At 39.8% G+C, this 16,174-nt stretch overlaps 1 protein-coding gene and 1 pseudogene across 3 annotated transcripts; one reads left to right on the plus strand and one right to left on the minus strand.

Annotated features, from left to right (window-relative positions):
• Positions 1–434: 434 nt before the first annotated feature.
• LOC143684458 (HLA class II histocompatibility antigen, DO beta chain-like) lies at positions 435–15,390 on the minus strand. 3 transcript variants are annotated; one of them, XM_077161436.1, is made up of 6 exons: positions 15,231–15,390; positions 4,884–5,150; positions 4,254–4,535; positions 3,703–3,813; positions 3,395–3,426; positions 435–1,813 (listed from the first exon to the last, which is right to left on the minus strand). In XM_077161436.1, the coding sequence occupies exons 1-6, from the start codon at positions 15,319–15,321 to the stop codon at positions 1,760–1,762; spliced, it is 837 nt and encodes a 278-aa protein (XP_077017551.1). In that variant the 5' UTR covers positions 15,322–15,390; the 3' UTR covers positions 435–1,759. The 3 variants fall into 3 exon arrangements, with proteins under 3 accessions (XP_077017551.1, XP_077017550.1, XP_077017552.1); XM_077161435.1 differs by having other exon boundaries at positions 443–1,813; positions 4,884–5,153; XM_077161437.1 differs by lacking the exon at positions 435–1,813 and adding an exon at positions 2,435–3,215 and having other exon boundaries at positions 4,884–5,153.
• Positions 6,243–7,576, plus strand: LOC143684457 (nuclear distribution protein nudE homolog 1 pseudogene; annotated as a pseudogene).
• Positions 15,391–16,174: the final 784 nt, after the last annotated feature.

Here is a 16,174-nt window from a genome sequence, read left to right on the forward strand (position 1 = left end):
AACATAAATAACTATTAAGTAGCAATAATTTCTTAATGCCATCAATTGCAGATTGTGTTAGATATTCAAATTTCTCTGATTGTGTCAAAAACTTTTTTTAACTTGGTGTCTGAATCGTGCTTTAACATGGGAGACGTGGTGCTTTCAGGAACTTTACTAACCCATACTAATTAAAGTACAAAGAAAAAATAGAGTCATTATATATATGGAATTCTGAAACACACACATACATAAAATTTGAACTAAACTCAGTCTTATGCAGCATTTCTCAGTTATATAATCAATGATCATCTAATCATTGAAAACGGAATGATCCATTATACTTGTCTAACACATTTATGTATACTTTATTTAATTAAGTGAGCCCATATAAATTATAAAATAAGTTTTATGTAAATTCAAATTTGCCAAGTACTTGGGCCACTTGAAAAATGTACAGACTCTCATATATTAGCATCCACATTTCACTCCCCTTATTTTTTTATTATACTTTTTTATTATTCAACATTTGGTACACAGTAAATACAGACTTTTTACAACCACTATAAAGAGGGCACATCTGCACAGAGGCACACCTTCCAAGCCTGGCCTGTGCACTGTGATGCTGAATTACATGTCCTAGAAGGAGAGTGCATTTGTATTACAACTGTTTTTACAATAAAATTAATAGCTGGAGGGAAGTACCAGAAACTGTAGAGCTGTGTTCCAGTAGCCTTGATTCTTGAAGATGATTGTATAATAACTTACAATGTGACTGTGTGGTTGTGAATACCTTGTGTCTGAGGCTCCCTTTATTTAGGACATGGACAGATAAAATATGGATAAAAAAAATAAATACTAGCAAGGATAAGAGGTAAAATAAACTGGGTAGATGGAAATACTAGTGGTCAGTGAAGGGAGGGGCAAGGGGTACAGGATGTATGAGTTTTTTCTTTTTTCTTTTTATCTTTTTCTGGAGTGATGCAAATGTTCAAAAAAATGATCATGGTGATAAATATACAACTATGTGATGATATTGTGAGCCACTGATTGTGCACCATATATAGACTGTATGTGTGTGAAGATCTGTCAATAAAAAAATACGTTTTTTAATTTTTAAAAAAAGCAAAACAAAACAAATCACGTGTGAAACTATGCAAGTACATGGATCTGGAAAGTATTAGAAGATAGTGAATGAGAATCTAAAAGTAAATAAATAAAGTTAGTAGCTCATCCAAAAAAGAATATTTAAAAATATAATAAAAGATTTCAAATAACCTTCTGAAACGTGGGAACCCAAATTCAAGGACAATTTGGCTAGCTAAAGAGAGAACACGAGACAGAATAAAACTACTGATTTAAATAGTAGAACAGTACCCATAACAAACTCTGAAATCTGTATCTACTTGTTGAAGTGTACCTTGAAAATTATTGCTTTTACTTTCTTTTCGTTGTATATATGTTATATTTAACAATAAAAAATGTTTAGGAATTAAGCACTCACTGTGAGTGTTTTTAACAACATGCCAACAAACTTTTAAATCTTAAAAAAAAATCTTTTTAATTTCTTTTTTAAACTTAGTCATTTAAACTCTCCCACAGTAGGTGAGGGAAAATGTTACTCTGGGACTTCTGGTGAGAGTTCTGACGAGGTGCCGTGGGCTCACTAACTCACTGAGAAAGCCACTCCTGGTTCTCCCTGTGACATGGAGAAATTAGCTTTTCATCATCAGTTTGCATTTGTGTATTGTGTGCAGTCCCTTTGTTCTTTTTGTTTTTTTCAAATAGGAAACTGATTTCCTTCCATGAACCCACAGATTCTTCCTTCCAGAGACTGCAAATTCAGTGTAAGAAAAAAGAGAATATGGGGCAAAAATTATATCCTTACAGATAATGAAAGCACATCAGAAAAATCATGCTACCAAAGAGATTAAACTGTAGCCTATTATTTCAAACTATGTTAAAAGTCATTAAGAAAGCATTATAAGATATGAAAGAGCAATATATATCAGAATTAGAAGAACTCAGAAATATAATGACAGCAACCAGGAAATAACTGGAAACAAAATAAAACCCATTTCAGAAATGAACAGTAGTAGAAGAGAGGAGAGGATTGTATATAAGGGTACAGATCCAATAATTTAGATATAGCACAACTATAAAAATAGGGGCAACAGTGGGGATGACAAGGGCAAAAGAAACTTTAACAGTTTTCAGTGAATCATTTTGGTGGCTGTGGTATGAGTATTGTTGTGTTTAGATTGCTGTGTATGTTATATGAGAAAAGCAAAAGGGCAAGTATGGATATTCTAATTATGTCTTTCTCTGTGTCCTTCAAAACAAAAATTCTTGATGTGGAAGAAAGAAAATGCGGTTATAATATAGAAAATATTAACTTCATAAAATTTGTATATAAATTTTATACAAACTCTACAAATCAAGCAAGTCAGGTTTCTCAACAGATTAATCACAAGGAAAAGAAAGGGATAGAAGGGAAATCTGTAAAGTATGAGAAATAAAAGACATTTTAAAAAGCCGGACACAACTAAGCTGTTAGTATCAAAGGATGCTTAGTTAGATGAATAAGCTGTAAAGAAAGACAGAAAGGGGTTACTCTAAAATTCAGGGTGCCATTGTTTTTGAGGGCAAGAGGGGCATTGATTGGCCTGAGATGCATGGAGACTTCTGGGATGGCTGACAAAGTTTTATTTCTTAAACTGACTGGTGGTTAGAAGGGTTTCACCTTAAATAATTCATTAAATTATGCATTCTGGGTGATTGTACTTTTGTTTTATTTTACAATAACAAAGTTAAAAAAAAAAACAGAAAACAGGCAACATTGTCTTCTGAAGACTGTGTGGAGAATGCAGTTGGAAAAGAGAAAGATTTGGAAAAAATTACTTATAGGGTTAAAGTGGACCACAGAAAAGTTAACAGTATGGGACTGGAAGAAGCTTGGCATTGAAATTTCTGAACAGTTTCCCTGGAAATGAGAACTAAGCAAGTTTATAAATAGGAGAAAAAGAGCAGAGAATGGAAGATACATGATCTCCAAATCAGAATCAGTTCAGGACTCCTCATAGTATCACGGAAAAGAGTCACTCCCAGAACTCTGATCTCTGAGTGTCCTTAATCTAGCCTTGGGCCCAGGCCAACCCGTACAACTTTAGACTCCAGGGGGAGAAGCTTCAGTGAGGACCTTAGTATGGCTGCGGTGGGAAAAAAGCTCTTGAGACCTGCAGGGACAGTGATAAATGTTTCATGAGTCTTCCCACCCTCCCATTTCAAGGACTCAGGAGATAACCCAGCTAAAGCCAGAGCCACCTTTATATCTTCTTATCCCAATGGTGCCTCCTTGTGACCAAAGGACCAAGAAGATGATCTGTTGCCCAAAGCCAAAGAAGAAGAGACTTACCTCATCACCAGATGACTCAGTCTTCACATATCCTGCAGAGACAGAAAGAAAGGAAATAGAATGCCCTAATTAGGACCAAATGCATATGATTATCCTAAAGGGACAGAAAGTGGGCTGCAATATTAGAACTCTCTCTCCCTCTCTCTCTCTCTCTCTTTGTCTCTCTGAAAACCTCCTGGAATGTTTCTGGCTTCAGAAAAGAGCACCCCAATGATCCCTGAGATGTGCCATCAGGCTTCCCAACCTCAGGTCTTTGGCATCAGAGAAAGTGGGAAGTGGCCACATGGTTTTCCTCAGATGTCGGTTACCTTTCTGAGCCCTGAGGTGGATGATCATCCCCACAAAGAGGAAGATTAGCCCGAACAGGAAGGCTCCAACTCCACTTAGCATCTTTCTCCAAGAATAATCAGGCTGAGCTCCTACAGGAAACAGATCTTAAAGTTAGTATAGCCCAATGTTTGATGCATCTCCCTGAAATCCCAATGCCTATCTAGAGAAGGAATAAACTTAGAAATAGCTCTTTGAGGCCAATATTTCAACTTATGAGGTTGCCTCCCATCTGTCACTGATTCTTATGACCTGTAAGAATGATCCATAAATGTTAAGACCAAAGCAGTAGACGGTACTAGTTCCCAGACTTGGAAGTAAGAAATGAGGTGACTGGACCTCTGAATTTTCTTGAAATTACAAGGATAGATATCTGCCATGTTTTCTCCCACCTAACCCAAGGACTCTGTGAATGCCCCAGATCAGGGGAAAGAAGAATTAGCATTGTAGATAAGATGCATGCAGAGATGGCGCATATTGAGTCAGTATGATCCTGAGTTGGACCCAGAGGGTACAATAGGCTGACTCTCACTCCACTCCACAGAAACAGGGCTCCGCAGGCTGGAGTGATCAACAAGGCAGGTGTAGACATCTCCAAGTGCAGGAATCATTTCCAGCATCACTATAGTCTGAAAGGTCCAGTCTCCATTCCTGATGAGACCAGTGGATATGACCCCAGTTCTCTCTTCTTGCCCATTCCGGAACCATCTGATCTTGATGTCCCCTGGATAGAAATCGGTCACAAAGCAGAGCAGCAAGTTGTGGTGTTGCAGGGATGGGGTACTCTCTGGATACACTGTCACCTCTGGTTGCACTGGGAAGGGAGTGAAAGATGAGACATTGTGAAGGAAAATCACTAAGCCTGGTCAGGAGATTCTTTAGGGAAAAATTCCTGTTCCTAATCCCATCTCCAGAAAACCCCATTGGAAACTGGACGAGTGGGAAAATCTCAGCCTGCTAGACTGAGCCTGCTAGGGTATTTGATATTTACCACATCAGATATTTGTGATCTGTACACCACCATCCCAGAAGGATTGAGGCCCTATCAGTCACTCTCACAATTTTCCCTTCTATGAGAGGGTACACTTGCATAAAGAAGATCCATGGCTAGGTTCACATGGGAAATTTCCTGAACCCCACCAGATCCTATGATCCACCTCACCTTTTGTCTCCACAGTAAAGGGCACACCAAGCTTATAGTTGTGTCTGCAGAGTGTATCCACAGCAGCTCTATTCCTCTGCAGTGTGTCTATTCGATTGTTCCATAGCTCAACATCTGGCTGCCCCAGCTTCGTCAACGCCACAAACACCCCCAGATCACTGTCAAAACGGGCATACTCCTCCAAGTTAAAGATGAACCTGACCACAAACTGCACCGTTTCTGTCCCATTGGTGAAGTAACAGTCAGCTTTTGCTTGAATCACAAAATCTTCTGGAAAAAAAAATATATATATGAACCAGCCCCCACTTTAAGAAACTCATGCCTGGAAAATTTATGGCAGGCCACGTGATGTGGCCTTTTCCTTTGCACTGTTACTCAGAGACTTCATCCCCTTTGTTGACTCCAACCATTACTTCTATTGATGTTGGAAAATTTTAATATTAATCCATGATTTGGATGTGCCTTTTATTGGATGTGCCTTTTATTTGACAGGAAGCCTCCTGAGTTCAGTAAATGGGCCAAAGTAGCCTCTTATCCCCTCGGCCCCACCTTGGTTCCTCTTAGTAAAAGAGGTGGGAAGAAGCCAGAGACCCACTGTGCCAGTTTGAAATTGTTGTGTACCCGATAAAAGCCATGTTCTTTAATCCTCATTTACTATTGCTGGGTGGGATCTTTTTAATTAAGTTGTTTCCATGGAGATGTGACCCACCGAATTGTAGGTGGGACCTTTTGAAGAGGTGGTTTCCATGAAATGTGTCTCCACCCATTCAAGGTGGGTATTAATCTGCCTACTGTAGTCCTTTAAGAGGGAAGCATTTTGGAAAGAAAACACAGAGCTGACAGAGCCAATACCAGACCCAGAGGTTTGGAGATGCAGAAAGAAAACAACCCCAGGGAAGCCATTTGAAATCAAAAGCCAAAGGATGAGCAGATGCCAGCCATGTGCCTTCCCAGCTGACAGAGCTGTTCCAGACCCATTGGCCTTTCTTGAGTCAAGGTATCTGTCCTTGGATCCCTTAGTTTGGACATTTTCCCCAGCCTGAGAACGGTAAATTTGCAACTTAATAAATTCCCTTTATAAAAGTCATTCTATTTCTAGTATATTGCCTTCTGGCAACTTTAGCAAACCAAAACACCCATGATACCAGGCCAGCCAAACAAGAGAGAAGTAATCCAAAAAGGCAAGCCAAAGAGAGAGTCCCAAGAGATATAAACATCCATTCATATGTTTATTTAACAAATATTTTTTTACTCTATTTTATGCCACTCACTGTGCTAGGTTTCTTCCAGCCAAACTTTCAGAGGCCATGGTTTTAATCCCCTTTATTATCAAGTCAAAAAGACCCATCCCAGCCCTTCGCTGCCGCCGCCCGCGCCTGGTCCCCGCTTCCCGAGCCAGGCAGGTTCTCCCCTTATGATGATGACTATTGGCAGCTCAAGGCTTACCTCCTACCACCTCACCAAACCTAGAGACAACATGCAACAAGAAGAGTAGATCTCTTCCCCCACTTTTATAATGGAGGACTCAGGAAAGAAGACTTTCAACTCTGAGGAGGAAGAAGCTAACTGTTGGAAAGATCTGGCTATGACCTACAAGCAGAGGGCAGAGAATACACAAGAGGAACTCCGAGAATTCCAAGAGGGAAGTCGAGAGTATGAAGCTGAATTGGAGACGCAGTTGCAACAAATTGAAACCAGGAACAGGGACCTCCTGTCAGAAAATAACCGTCTGCGCATGGAGCTAGAAACCATCAAGGAGAAGTTTGAAATGCAGCATTCAGAGGGCTACCGGCACATGTCCGCCTTAGAGGATGACCTCGCACAGACTAAAGCAATTAAAGACCAACTGCAGAAGTACATCCGTGAGCTGGAACAAGCAAATGATGACTTGGAAAGAGCAAAGCGGGCCACGATCATGTCTCTGGAAGACTTTGAGCAGCGCTTGAATCAAGCCATCGAAAGAAATGCCTTCCTGGAGAGTGAACTTGACGAGAAGGAGAATCTCCTAGAATCCCTTCAGCGACTCAAGGATGAGGCCAGAGATTTGAGGCAAGAATTGGCCGTGCAGCAGAAGCAGGAGAAACCCAGGACCCCCATGCCCAGCTCGATGGAAACTGAGAGGACAAACACTGCCGTCCAGGCCACTGGCTCCCTGCCCTCCACTCCCAGCAGTCACCGAGGACCCAGCTCAAGTTTAAACACACCAGCGACATTCCGACGTGGTCTGGATGATTCTTCCAGTGGGACCCCTCTCACACCTGCAGCCCGAATATCTGCTCTCAACATCGTGGGAGATCTGCTGCGCAAAGTAGGGGCATTGGAGTCCAAACTTGCATCCTGCCGGAACTTTGTGTATGATCAGTCCCCAAACCGAGCAAGTGTCCCAGCCTCAGGACGGGGGAGCAAGAGCAGAGATGGCAGTGACAAGCGGCCAAGCAGCACCAGCGTGCCTTTGGGTGACAAAGGGTTGGGAAAGCGCCTGGAATTTGGGAAGCCGCCTTCAAATATTTCCTCACCATCACTGCCATCAGCCCAGGGTGTAGTCAAGATGTTGCTTTAGGAAAACCATGGAAGCCGGAGCCCTTGGTGTTTGTTCAGGAGTTGTTCTCGTTAACCTTTCTTCCTCTCTTTAAACTGTTTTTGTAAGTTAGATTGAAAAAAATGACAGCAAGCAGTCACTGTAGTTAGCTTTGTATTCTAAGCAAATGACTTGAGGCCAGCGCCAACAGCCCCTGATATTTGTCCCTTGAAATGTCTGATGATCTCCAAGCCTCCCTCTCATCGTGCATTGCAAAGGGACAGAGACAGACTGGATCCTCTGGGAAATAACTCTAAGGCATCGGCTATGAGGCCAGATTTGAGTGAAACCAAGAGTCCTGGTTGGTCTTGAGAGGTATTTTTAACGTCCAGAGGGACTCCTTAAACCTGGGAGTCGGAGCTCATCACAGAGGCTCACGCCATACCCCGCTCAGGTGGTGCTGTCGTCCAGGACAAAATCTCCAGTGCTTTATGGCAGAGTTAGGCTAGGCGTACTTAAGTCATGTCTAGGACTGAAGAGTAGAGGAGGCCTGCGCCTTTTTCTTAAACCATGGTAGTGTACCTCTGAGACTTTTTAATCTGCCTCGCCTTGAGGCATTTAGAGGTTTAGAGGCATAGTCAAGTTTCAGAGTGAATTTTATGTAGACTAGGGTCCCTCGAAAATTTGTGTTCTCTTTAGGTAAATCCTGACCATTAGTCTCCCTGACATGGGAAAGGCTGAGGGTCGCCGGCGCAGAGTGGCTTCAGTAATGAGCTCTTCAGAACAGGACTTCCCTATTCACAGCATAATGAACTAATTGGGGTGACCTTCAGATAGGATCACAGCACGAGGACTGTCATTGGAAGCTTCCTTTTCAAACAAGGAAAGGAACACAGGATTGCCAACACTCACAGGTGGATCGTGTCCTCATCACTGTTGGTTTATGAACTGACACTTCCAGATGCAAGTAAAAAGCACTCACTAATTTCAGGAGCACGTGCACAGCTCACTTACCTTCCTTTTATTACTAAGTTATTTTCCCAAAGAACCACAAAAATACGTTTGAGTTAAGAATCTAGCTTTTTAAATGCTACTGAAATTCAGCAGAAAAATCACAGTGCCAGGTTTGTTCCCCTGTGAAACCTTTTTAACCTGTATCACTAAAAGATGTGCTTTTATTTTTATAAAAGAACAATAAAATCAAAAGACATCAGTGTCCAAAAAAAAAAAAAAAGACCCATCCCTGGGGTGCAAGGTAGTTTACCGGTGTTCCCCCTCTAAAGAAAAAAAAACTCAACAAATGGTGCTACAGTAACTGAATAGTCACATGGAAAAATAATTAATTGTGACCCCCACCATAAAGCATACAAAAAAAAAAAAGACCCATCCCTATGGTGTGTGCATATATCTCAATAAAATTGCATTTAAAAAAGAAAAAGTTCCATCCCCACATAGAATAGGTCAAAATCACCCTCACCTTTAGCAGGTTCATTCTACACTTTTCTTTCAGAGGAAATTGAAGAGGTGGTGGATATAGGTCAAAGGAACACATATTAAGTGCATAGTAGATGTGAAATAAACTCTCCTACTATCTCCCACTCACTAGCTATGGGTTTTCTCCAAAAATCTTACTTCTGGGCCTTTTCCTTTGCACTGTTACTCAGAGATTTCATCCCCTTTGTTGACTCCAACCATTACTTCTATTGATGTTGGAAAATATTTAATATTAATCCACGGTTTGGATGTGCCTTTTATTGCTGATATTATTATTCTTATTATCATCATAATCAATCACCACCATCACTGGCACTATACCTGCAATACTGTATTTGCAACAACATGGGGAATATAGGGTTGGGTTCAACCTTCATTTAGGGCTTATACATCAGCTGCTACCACTGAAAAAGGATATAACAAAAATTCAATTCCATTTTCCATTATAAATTTCTATACTTAAAGCACCTTATTAATATTGATAATGATTAGTTTGAGCTATATACTTTCATACAATGTACCCATTTATCTGCTCATGTAACTTTCATACAATGTACTCATTTATCTACCCATGTTTTCCAAAATTATTTCACTTTCCTGAGCTATTTAGCCTGTCCTCAGAAATAAGAAAAGCACAATTCTTATTTCTAGAGGATCTGGAAAGTTTTAAGAAACAAACTGGCAAGCAGCCCCAGATTAAGTCTCAGATGACTTGAGTTTTAGCTCTCTGTTAAGTAGTTTTACTTAAGAATAGACACTTACCTTCCCTTAGCCTGCTTCCTCATCAATAAAGACGAATTTGTGCTCATGTCCGACAACACAGAGCTCAAAAGCATAGTGTTAAGTGAACAGAGAAACAGTATGTGATTCAATGCACAATAACATTTCTTAAAATTCAAAAATGCACACGGAATGGCAATACTACATATTTTTAAAGGTCACTCTCATACCTAAGGGACATACCAGACACATTGGAATGGATATATATGGAGGGGGAGAAATGAGAATGGAGATAAGGAAAGAAGAGAGTCCTTGTATTGACCAATGGTTAAAATATGCTGTGAACTCACTGGGTAAGAGTAACTTAATTCTATGCACTTGACAACAACAATAATAATAAAAAGAACTCCAAATGGGGTTAATAAAGCAGCTTGGTCAGTAAAGACCTCCCCGAAGAAATGATGTGTAAGTTAAGAGTTGAAGGATAATCATCACTGATCTTGAGCTGTCAATTTACTTTCATTTCTAAATTCAGGGTCCTCCTCCAGGACCTACAGACTGAGCTGTAAGAACGGTGGCCTCCTTCCTGAGTTGATCATACTCATCTCTTGTTTGGTAGCTAATTTCAGGAAAAGCTCTGACTTACAATTCCTCAACACTTAGATTCATCTCTAGTTCTTCTAAAAACCTGAATCAGAAAGAAAAATTCAGAGCATTCAGACATCATTTAAGATCTGCCAGCACAAATAAGGCAGGACAAAGAAATAAGAGGCGTCCAAATTGGAAAGGAAGAAGTGAAACTCTCATCATTTGCAGATGATGTACTATACCTGGAAGATCCTGAGAAATCTACAGCAAAGTTACTTGAGCTAATAAACAAATTCAGCAATGTGGTAGGATATAAAATTAATGTACAAAAATCAGTAACATTTCTATACACAAGCAATGACCTAGCTGAGGAATCTCTTAAGGAAAATATTCCATTGAAAATGGCAACTAAAGGAATCAAGTTCTTAGGAATGAGCTTAACTAAGGACGTAAAGGGCTTGAACACAGAAACCTAGATAACATTGCTTAAAGAAATCAAAAGAGATCTAAATAGGTAGAAAGACATTCCCTCCTCATGGATAGGTAGGCTAAATGTAGTTAAGATGTCAATTCTCCCCAAGTTGATCTACAGATTCAACACAGTACCAATCAAAATTCCAACAGCCTATTTTGAAGATTCGGAAGCGCCAACTATGAAATTCATCTGGAAGGGAAAGAGACTGCAAATAGCTAAAAACATCCTAAAAAGGAAGGACAAAGTGGGAATATTAACACTCCCTGACTTTAAAAAATACCCAAAAGCCACAGTGGTCAAAACAGCATGGTACTGCACAAAGATAGAAGCATTGACCAATGGAATCGAATTGCAAGTGCAAAAATAGGCCACCAAATCTATGGTCACCTGATTTTTGATAAGGCCCCCAAATCCTCTGAACTGGGACAAAAGAGTCTTTTCAATAATTGGGCATGGAAGAACTGGTTATCAATACCCAAGAGAATGGAAGAGGACCCCTATCTTACACACTACACAAAAATTAACTCAAAGTGGATCAAACACCTAGAAATAAGAACTAGCACCATAAAGCTTCTAGAAGAAAGTGTGGGAAAACATCTCCAAGACCTAGTAATAAGAGGTAACTTGCTAAACTTTACACCCAAAGCACAAGGAACAAAAGAAAAAATAGATTAAGTGGGAACTCCTCAAAATCAAATGCTTCTGCACCTCAAAAGACTTTGTCAAAAAGGTCAAGAGGCAGCAAATTCAATGGGAGATGTTTGGAAATCACATATTGGACAAAGGTTTTATTTCCTGTATATACAAATAAATCATACAGTTCAACAACAAAAGAACAAACAATCCAATTACAAAATGGGCCAAAGATATGAATAGGCATTTTTCTGAAGAGAAAATACAGATGGCTCAAAAACACATGAAGAGATGCTCATTGTCATTGGCTATAAGGGAAATGCGGATCAAGACTACAATGAGATACCACCTTACACCTATAAGAATGGCTGCTATTAAACAAACAGGAAACTATAAATGTTGGAGAGGATGTGGAGAAACTGGGACACATAGGCAGTGCTGGTGGGAATGTATGATGGTGCAGCTACTATGGAAGACTGTTTGCCAATTCCTTAGGAAATTAAATATCGAGTTGCCCCATGATCAAGCAATAGCACTACTTGGTATATACCCAGAAGAGCTGAAAGCAATGACACAAACAGACATTTGCACAACAATGTTCATGGCAGCATTATTCACAATTTCCAAGAAATGAAAACAAACCAATGCCCATCAACAGACAAGTGGATCAACAAAATGTGGTACATACATACGATGGACTATTACGCAGCAATAAGACAAAATGATGTCGTGAAGCACATGACAAGATGGATGAACCTTGAGGACATAATGCTGAGTGAAGTTAGCCAGACACAAAAGGATAGATACTGTTTGAGTCCACTTTTATATCCAGCGTAAAGGTATAATCAGAGGCTTCTAATACAGAAGAAAGGGGATTTAGTGATACATAGAAGCTAGAGATGGGTGAACCGTTAACTAATGAGATTGAACTCTAATGTAAGAGAAGAGATAGGAGTGAAGGTGGTTCTCAAGTGGGTTTATAAGTAATATTACCATATTGAAGATGAACATTATTGAAAGGGGTTTTATAGACCTACATGTCCCACTGATTAACACTATAAATATGAACTCCTTCTCTCAAGAGTTACTTCAAAGATATGATTCTTGTATATAGAGTGTTTAAGTCCAGGGTGTAGGAGGAAAGCTGCTATTGCATGCTATGAGCTATGTTCAAAAGGAAATCATCAGCACCACCACAGCAACAGGAGAACTAAATGATGGGGGAAAGGACAAGAGTTAAAAGAAGGTTTAGATTTCCTATTTGGCGAGGGTGTGTTTATTGGTTTTCTTTCTCTTGGGAACAATGAAATTATCTAAAATTGAGAATGTTGATGAGCTATGGACTTTGGGCCCTCTACATGATGCCTGGTGATTGCAGGTGACTGAAGGATGCACTGACAAAGAAATAGATTGGTGAATGATGGTGTATACTTATGAATGAAGATTGTGCTGCTACAAAAAGGAACAAAGTCATGAGGTATTCAATGATGTGAATGAATATGTAGGACATTTGGTGAGACAAAATACGCAAGAAACAAAAGGACAAGAATGGTATGGTCACCTTTAGAAAATGATCATAAGAAAACAGGGGCCTAGATTGTAAGCTTTTGGAGCAAACCCATTAAGTCCAGAGTGGTGATTATTATTTCTGGATTTTGAGAGGATGTTTTATATATATAACCTGATATTTAGAGATAAGAATGAAGCTGAACAGGTTAAGGTTAAAGTAATTCTGAATATAGGGGTAAGAAAAACAGTGTCTATACTTTAGAACCACACATACTCTTTGAGACCAATTGAAGAAAAAGAAAGAGGCCCCTTAATCCTGGATAGATTGTTGTAATGCCTGGATACATTCTACAGTATAGTAAGCAGATGATCAAAAAGTATTGGCAAAGTCCCCTGAGGAATGGGAGAAAGAATATGAAACTATTAAACCTTACCATCTGGGAATCCCCGATACTGTGTCAAACTATAGGGGCACCCAAATCAATACGCCATGCCCTCAATCATGAAGCTTACTCTTGTGAAGCTTATGTAGGTAGTGGAGAAGCTTAGATTACCTATAGGCATGCCTAAGAGTTACTTCTGAAGGACCTCTGCTGTTGCTCAGATGTGGCCTCACTCTCTCTAAGCCGAACTCTGTAAATGAAATCATTGCCCCTCCATGTGGGACTTGACATCTAGGGGTGAAAGTCTCCCTAGTGACATGGGAGATGACTCCCAGAGATGAATCCAGACATGCCACCATGGGATCATCAATTACATCCTCACCAAAAGGGGGGAAAGAAGTGTAATTAATAAAGTATCAGTGGCAGAGAAAGTTCAAATAGGATCAAAAGGCTACTCTGGAGGTTGCTCTTACACAAGCTTCAGGTAGACCTATCATAACCTCCCAACCCCCAACCAGGAACATTCCAGCCAATCCTAAACAACACCTAGGACAATTTATAAGATTTCACAGGGGTTCCAGGCACTATAGTAACTTTCCAGAAACCTGCAACCTCCAGATGGGTCCCTGGCCCAGATAAGTCCTGAAACCTAGCTCAGCCTCTCCAGAACATCAGAGAGTTCCATCTCCCCACCCCATATTAGTGACAGACTCTTCCAACCTGAAAAATTTAGTATGGCCATAGACCAAACACCCTAAAGAGAGGGATGGAAAGATCAAAGGTGACGGTGGAGTTATACAAAGAAGATAGGATTTAATATATGAATATGAGTGTTGAATTATTAAATTGATCATCTCTTTTAGTCCCCAGTATTTTAGAGCAGCTAGAAATAAAAACCTAAAATTGTAGAATTGTAACCCATGTCAAACTCTGAAACATGTTCTATGAGTAATTGTGGTGCTGTGCATTAAAATTTATTGCTTTTATTGTATAAATGCTATATTTCACAAAAAAGAGGGGGGAAAGCCCATTGGGATGATTAAAAATATATATTTAAGCCTTCTAGCCTCCTATATTCTGGAGCAGCTAGAAGGAAAAATCTGAGAGGATTGTATGGTAGCCCATGACAAACTCTGGGATCTGTCCTGTAACTACTTGTTGAAGAGTGCCTTGAAAACGATTGCTTTTTTTATTTGCTTTGTATATATGTTATACTATACAATAAAAATGTTAAAAATAAAAAACAGAACTACTGGCACAGATCTTTTTTTCAACTATGCTGTTTAATGGACATTGTAAGTTCAGAGTGGTTTCTATTCTATAAAAAAGATGTTCCCCTCTCCCCCCTGGGTTTGTTCCTCTTCAGGGTTTAATGAGACTTTGACATTCAAAGAGCAGTCTGTTCTTAGCACATTATATCTGACTTGCTGCTGCTGAACATATATTTTCATGCTGTAATGTTGCTTCATGTTTGTGTAAGCTCAAGTAGAAAAATAACAGTGATAAACAACATGTGCTCAGTAACCTGAAGACAGAGATAATGTATTGAAATTCTTTTAATTCTCAAAGCTGTTTAATACAATTCTAACCATATAATAGTGGCTTACTAAATGCCAGAAGGAGCAACATTTGTTTTCAGTTTCTTTTGTTTCAATCGAATAAATATATAGAAACAATAATAATCATCAGAGGAGTGCCCTGGCTGAAGAAAGGCAGCTCCAGGTTTTACAGTTCTCCAGTTTGTCATTAGAGACTGATACAAGAACACCAAACAGAACAAAGTGTTTCCTTTCTTCTCCCCGCACCCCCACCACCACCCTCTGTCACAGCCCCTTGAATCTGTGACTCTGGCACAGTAAATTCTTTTTGGGAAAGAGGGAAGGAGTATTTTCCTGTCCAAGGGAAGAATACTGCTCATTGAGCCAGAAGCCATTCCCAGTTTAGTCTGTGGCCAGGGCCTAGGGAGAAAGCCATCCCTCACCCATGCCAATTCTTGTACACACCAAAAAGTTTTGGTCTGTTCTTACCTGGAGAGTCTCTGCCTTGAGTCACAAAGGAATTCAGCCTGAGGAGATTGACTAGCAGAGCCACTGCCCAGGGAAATGACCCAGACCCCATTCTCAAGGGAGAGAAAAAGAGAGTGAAATCAGGTCAACTTCCTCACAATAGGGCTTGCCCCCACTCAACTCAGTCTCAAAAATAATCACTAAGAGTAGAGATACCTCTCTGGCCTCCTTGGGATTGGAAACTGCTCAGATTGGCAACCAATCAAAATAGAAGAGTTTTGCATCATTAGGTGCTAGGTAGAACACTTTCATGAAGTTATACTATATCACTCAAGCATTGTTTACCTGCAGAATCTCAGTAGTTTTGTCATGTGAAAATGGGCTGGGGGAAGAATTAAAACAAACAAATAAAAATAAATAATTAAAAAACACAAAACTATGCACTATAGTATAGGGGCTTATGTATCCCTCTGTTCTCACCCAGCACAGTCCCTGACCTGTTCTGACCAATAGGGTCTCTTTTCCCATGGCGTAGTTGACATCACCAATGGAGAAAGTATAAATAGAGAAGAAAATCATGTGCCTTTAGAGGAATGAGTGAAGGAGGAAGATTTCAGAGAAGAAATGGGTGAGATAAAAAATACCCAAGAGAGTACAATTACCTGAAGACTAAGAGAGACCCCCCAAAAAGTGGAGGATTCCCAAAAGTATAAAATGTTGCAAGAATGTTCTAGAAGCTACCCAGATGGGCCAGCCTCTTCAGAGCATCAACTAACTCCATCCCCCTATCCCATATTATCTACAACCCTTTCCAACATGAAAAAGTTAGAATGGGCATAACTCAAATACCACTAAAGATTGGAAGAAGGATAAAAGGAAAAGCAGGAGGTATAACAGAGAAGGCAGGATTTAACAAATGAGTATGACTGTTGAATCATCAAATTTATATTTCTTTTAGTCTCCAG

Source organism: Tamandua tetradactyla, chromosome 5, assembly GCF_023851605.1.
Source record: "Tamandua tetradactyla isolate mTamTet1 chromosome 5, mTamTet1.pri, whole genome shotgun sequence".
Taxonomy (NCBI): domain Eukaryota; kingdom Metazoa; phylum Chordata; class Mammalia; order Pilosa; family Myrmecophagidae; genus Tamandua; species Tamandua tetradactyla.

What these genes read in the sequence shown, in the direction of transcription:
- LOC143684458 (XM_077161435.1), bottom strand. Translation starts at nt 15,321, where the DNA reads ATGGGGTCTGGGTCATTTCCCTGGGCAGTGGCTCTGCTAGTCAATCTC. An exon ending in CTTTACTGTGGAGACAAAAG is followed by an intron (nt 4,536 to 4,883) that starts GTGAGGTGGATC and finishes CTCCCTTCCCAG; the next exon opens with TGCAACCAGAGGTGACAGTG. An exon ending in CTGAGTCATCTGGTGATGAG is followed by an intron (nt 1,814 to 3,394) that starts GTAAGTCTCTTC and finishes CTGAATTTGCAG; the next exon opens with TCTCTGGAAGGAAGAATCTG.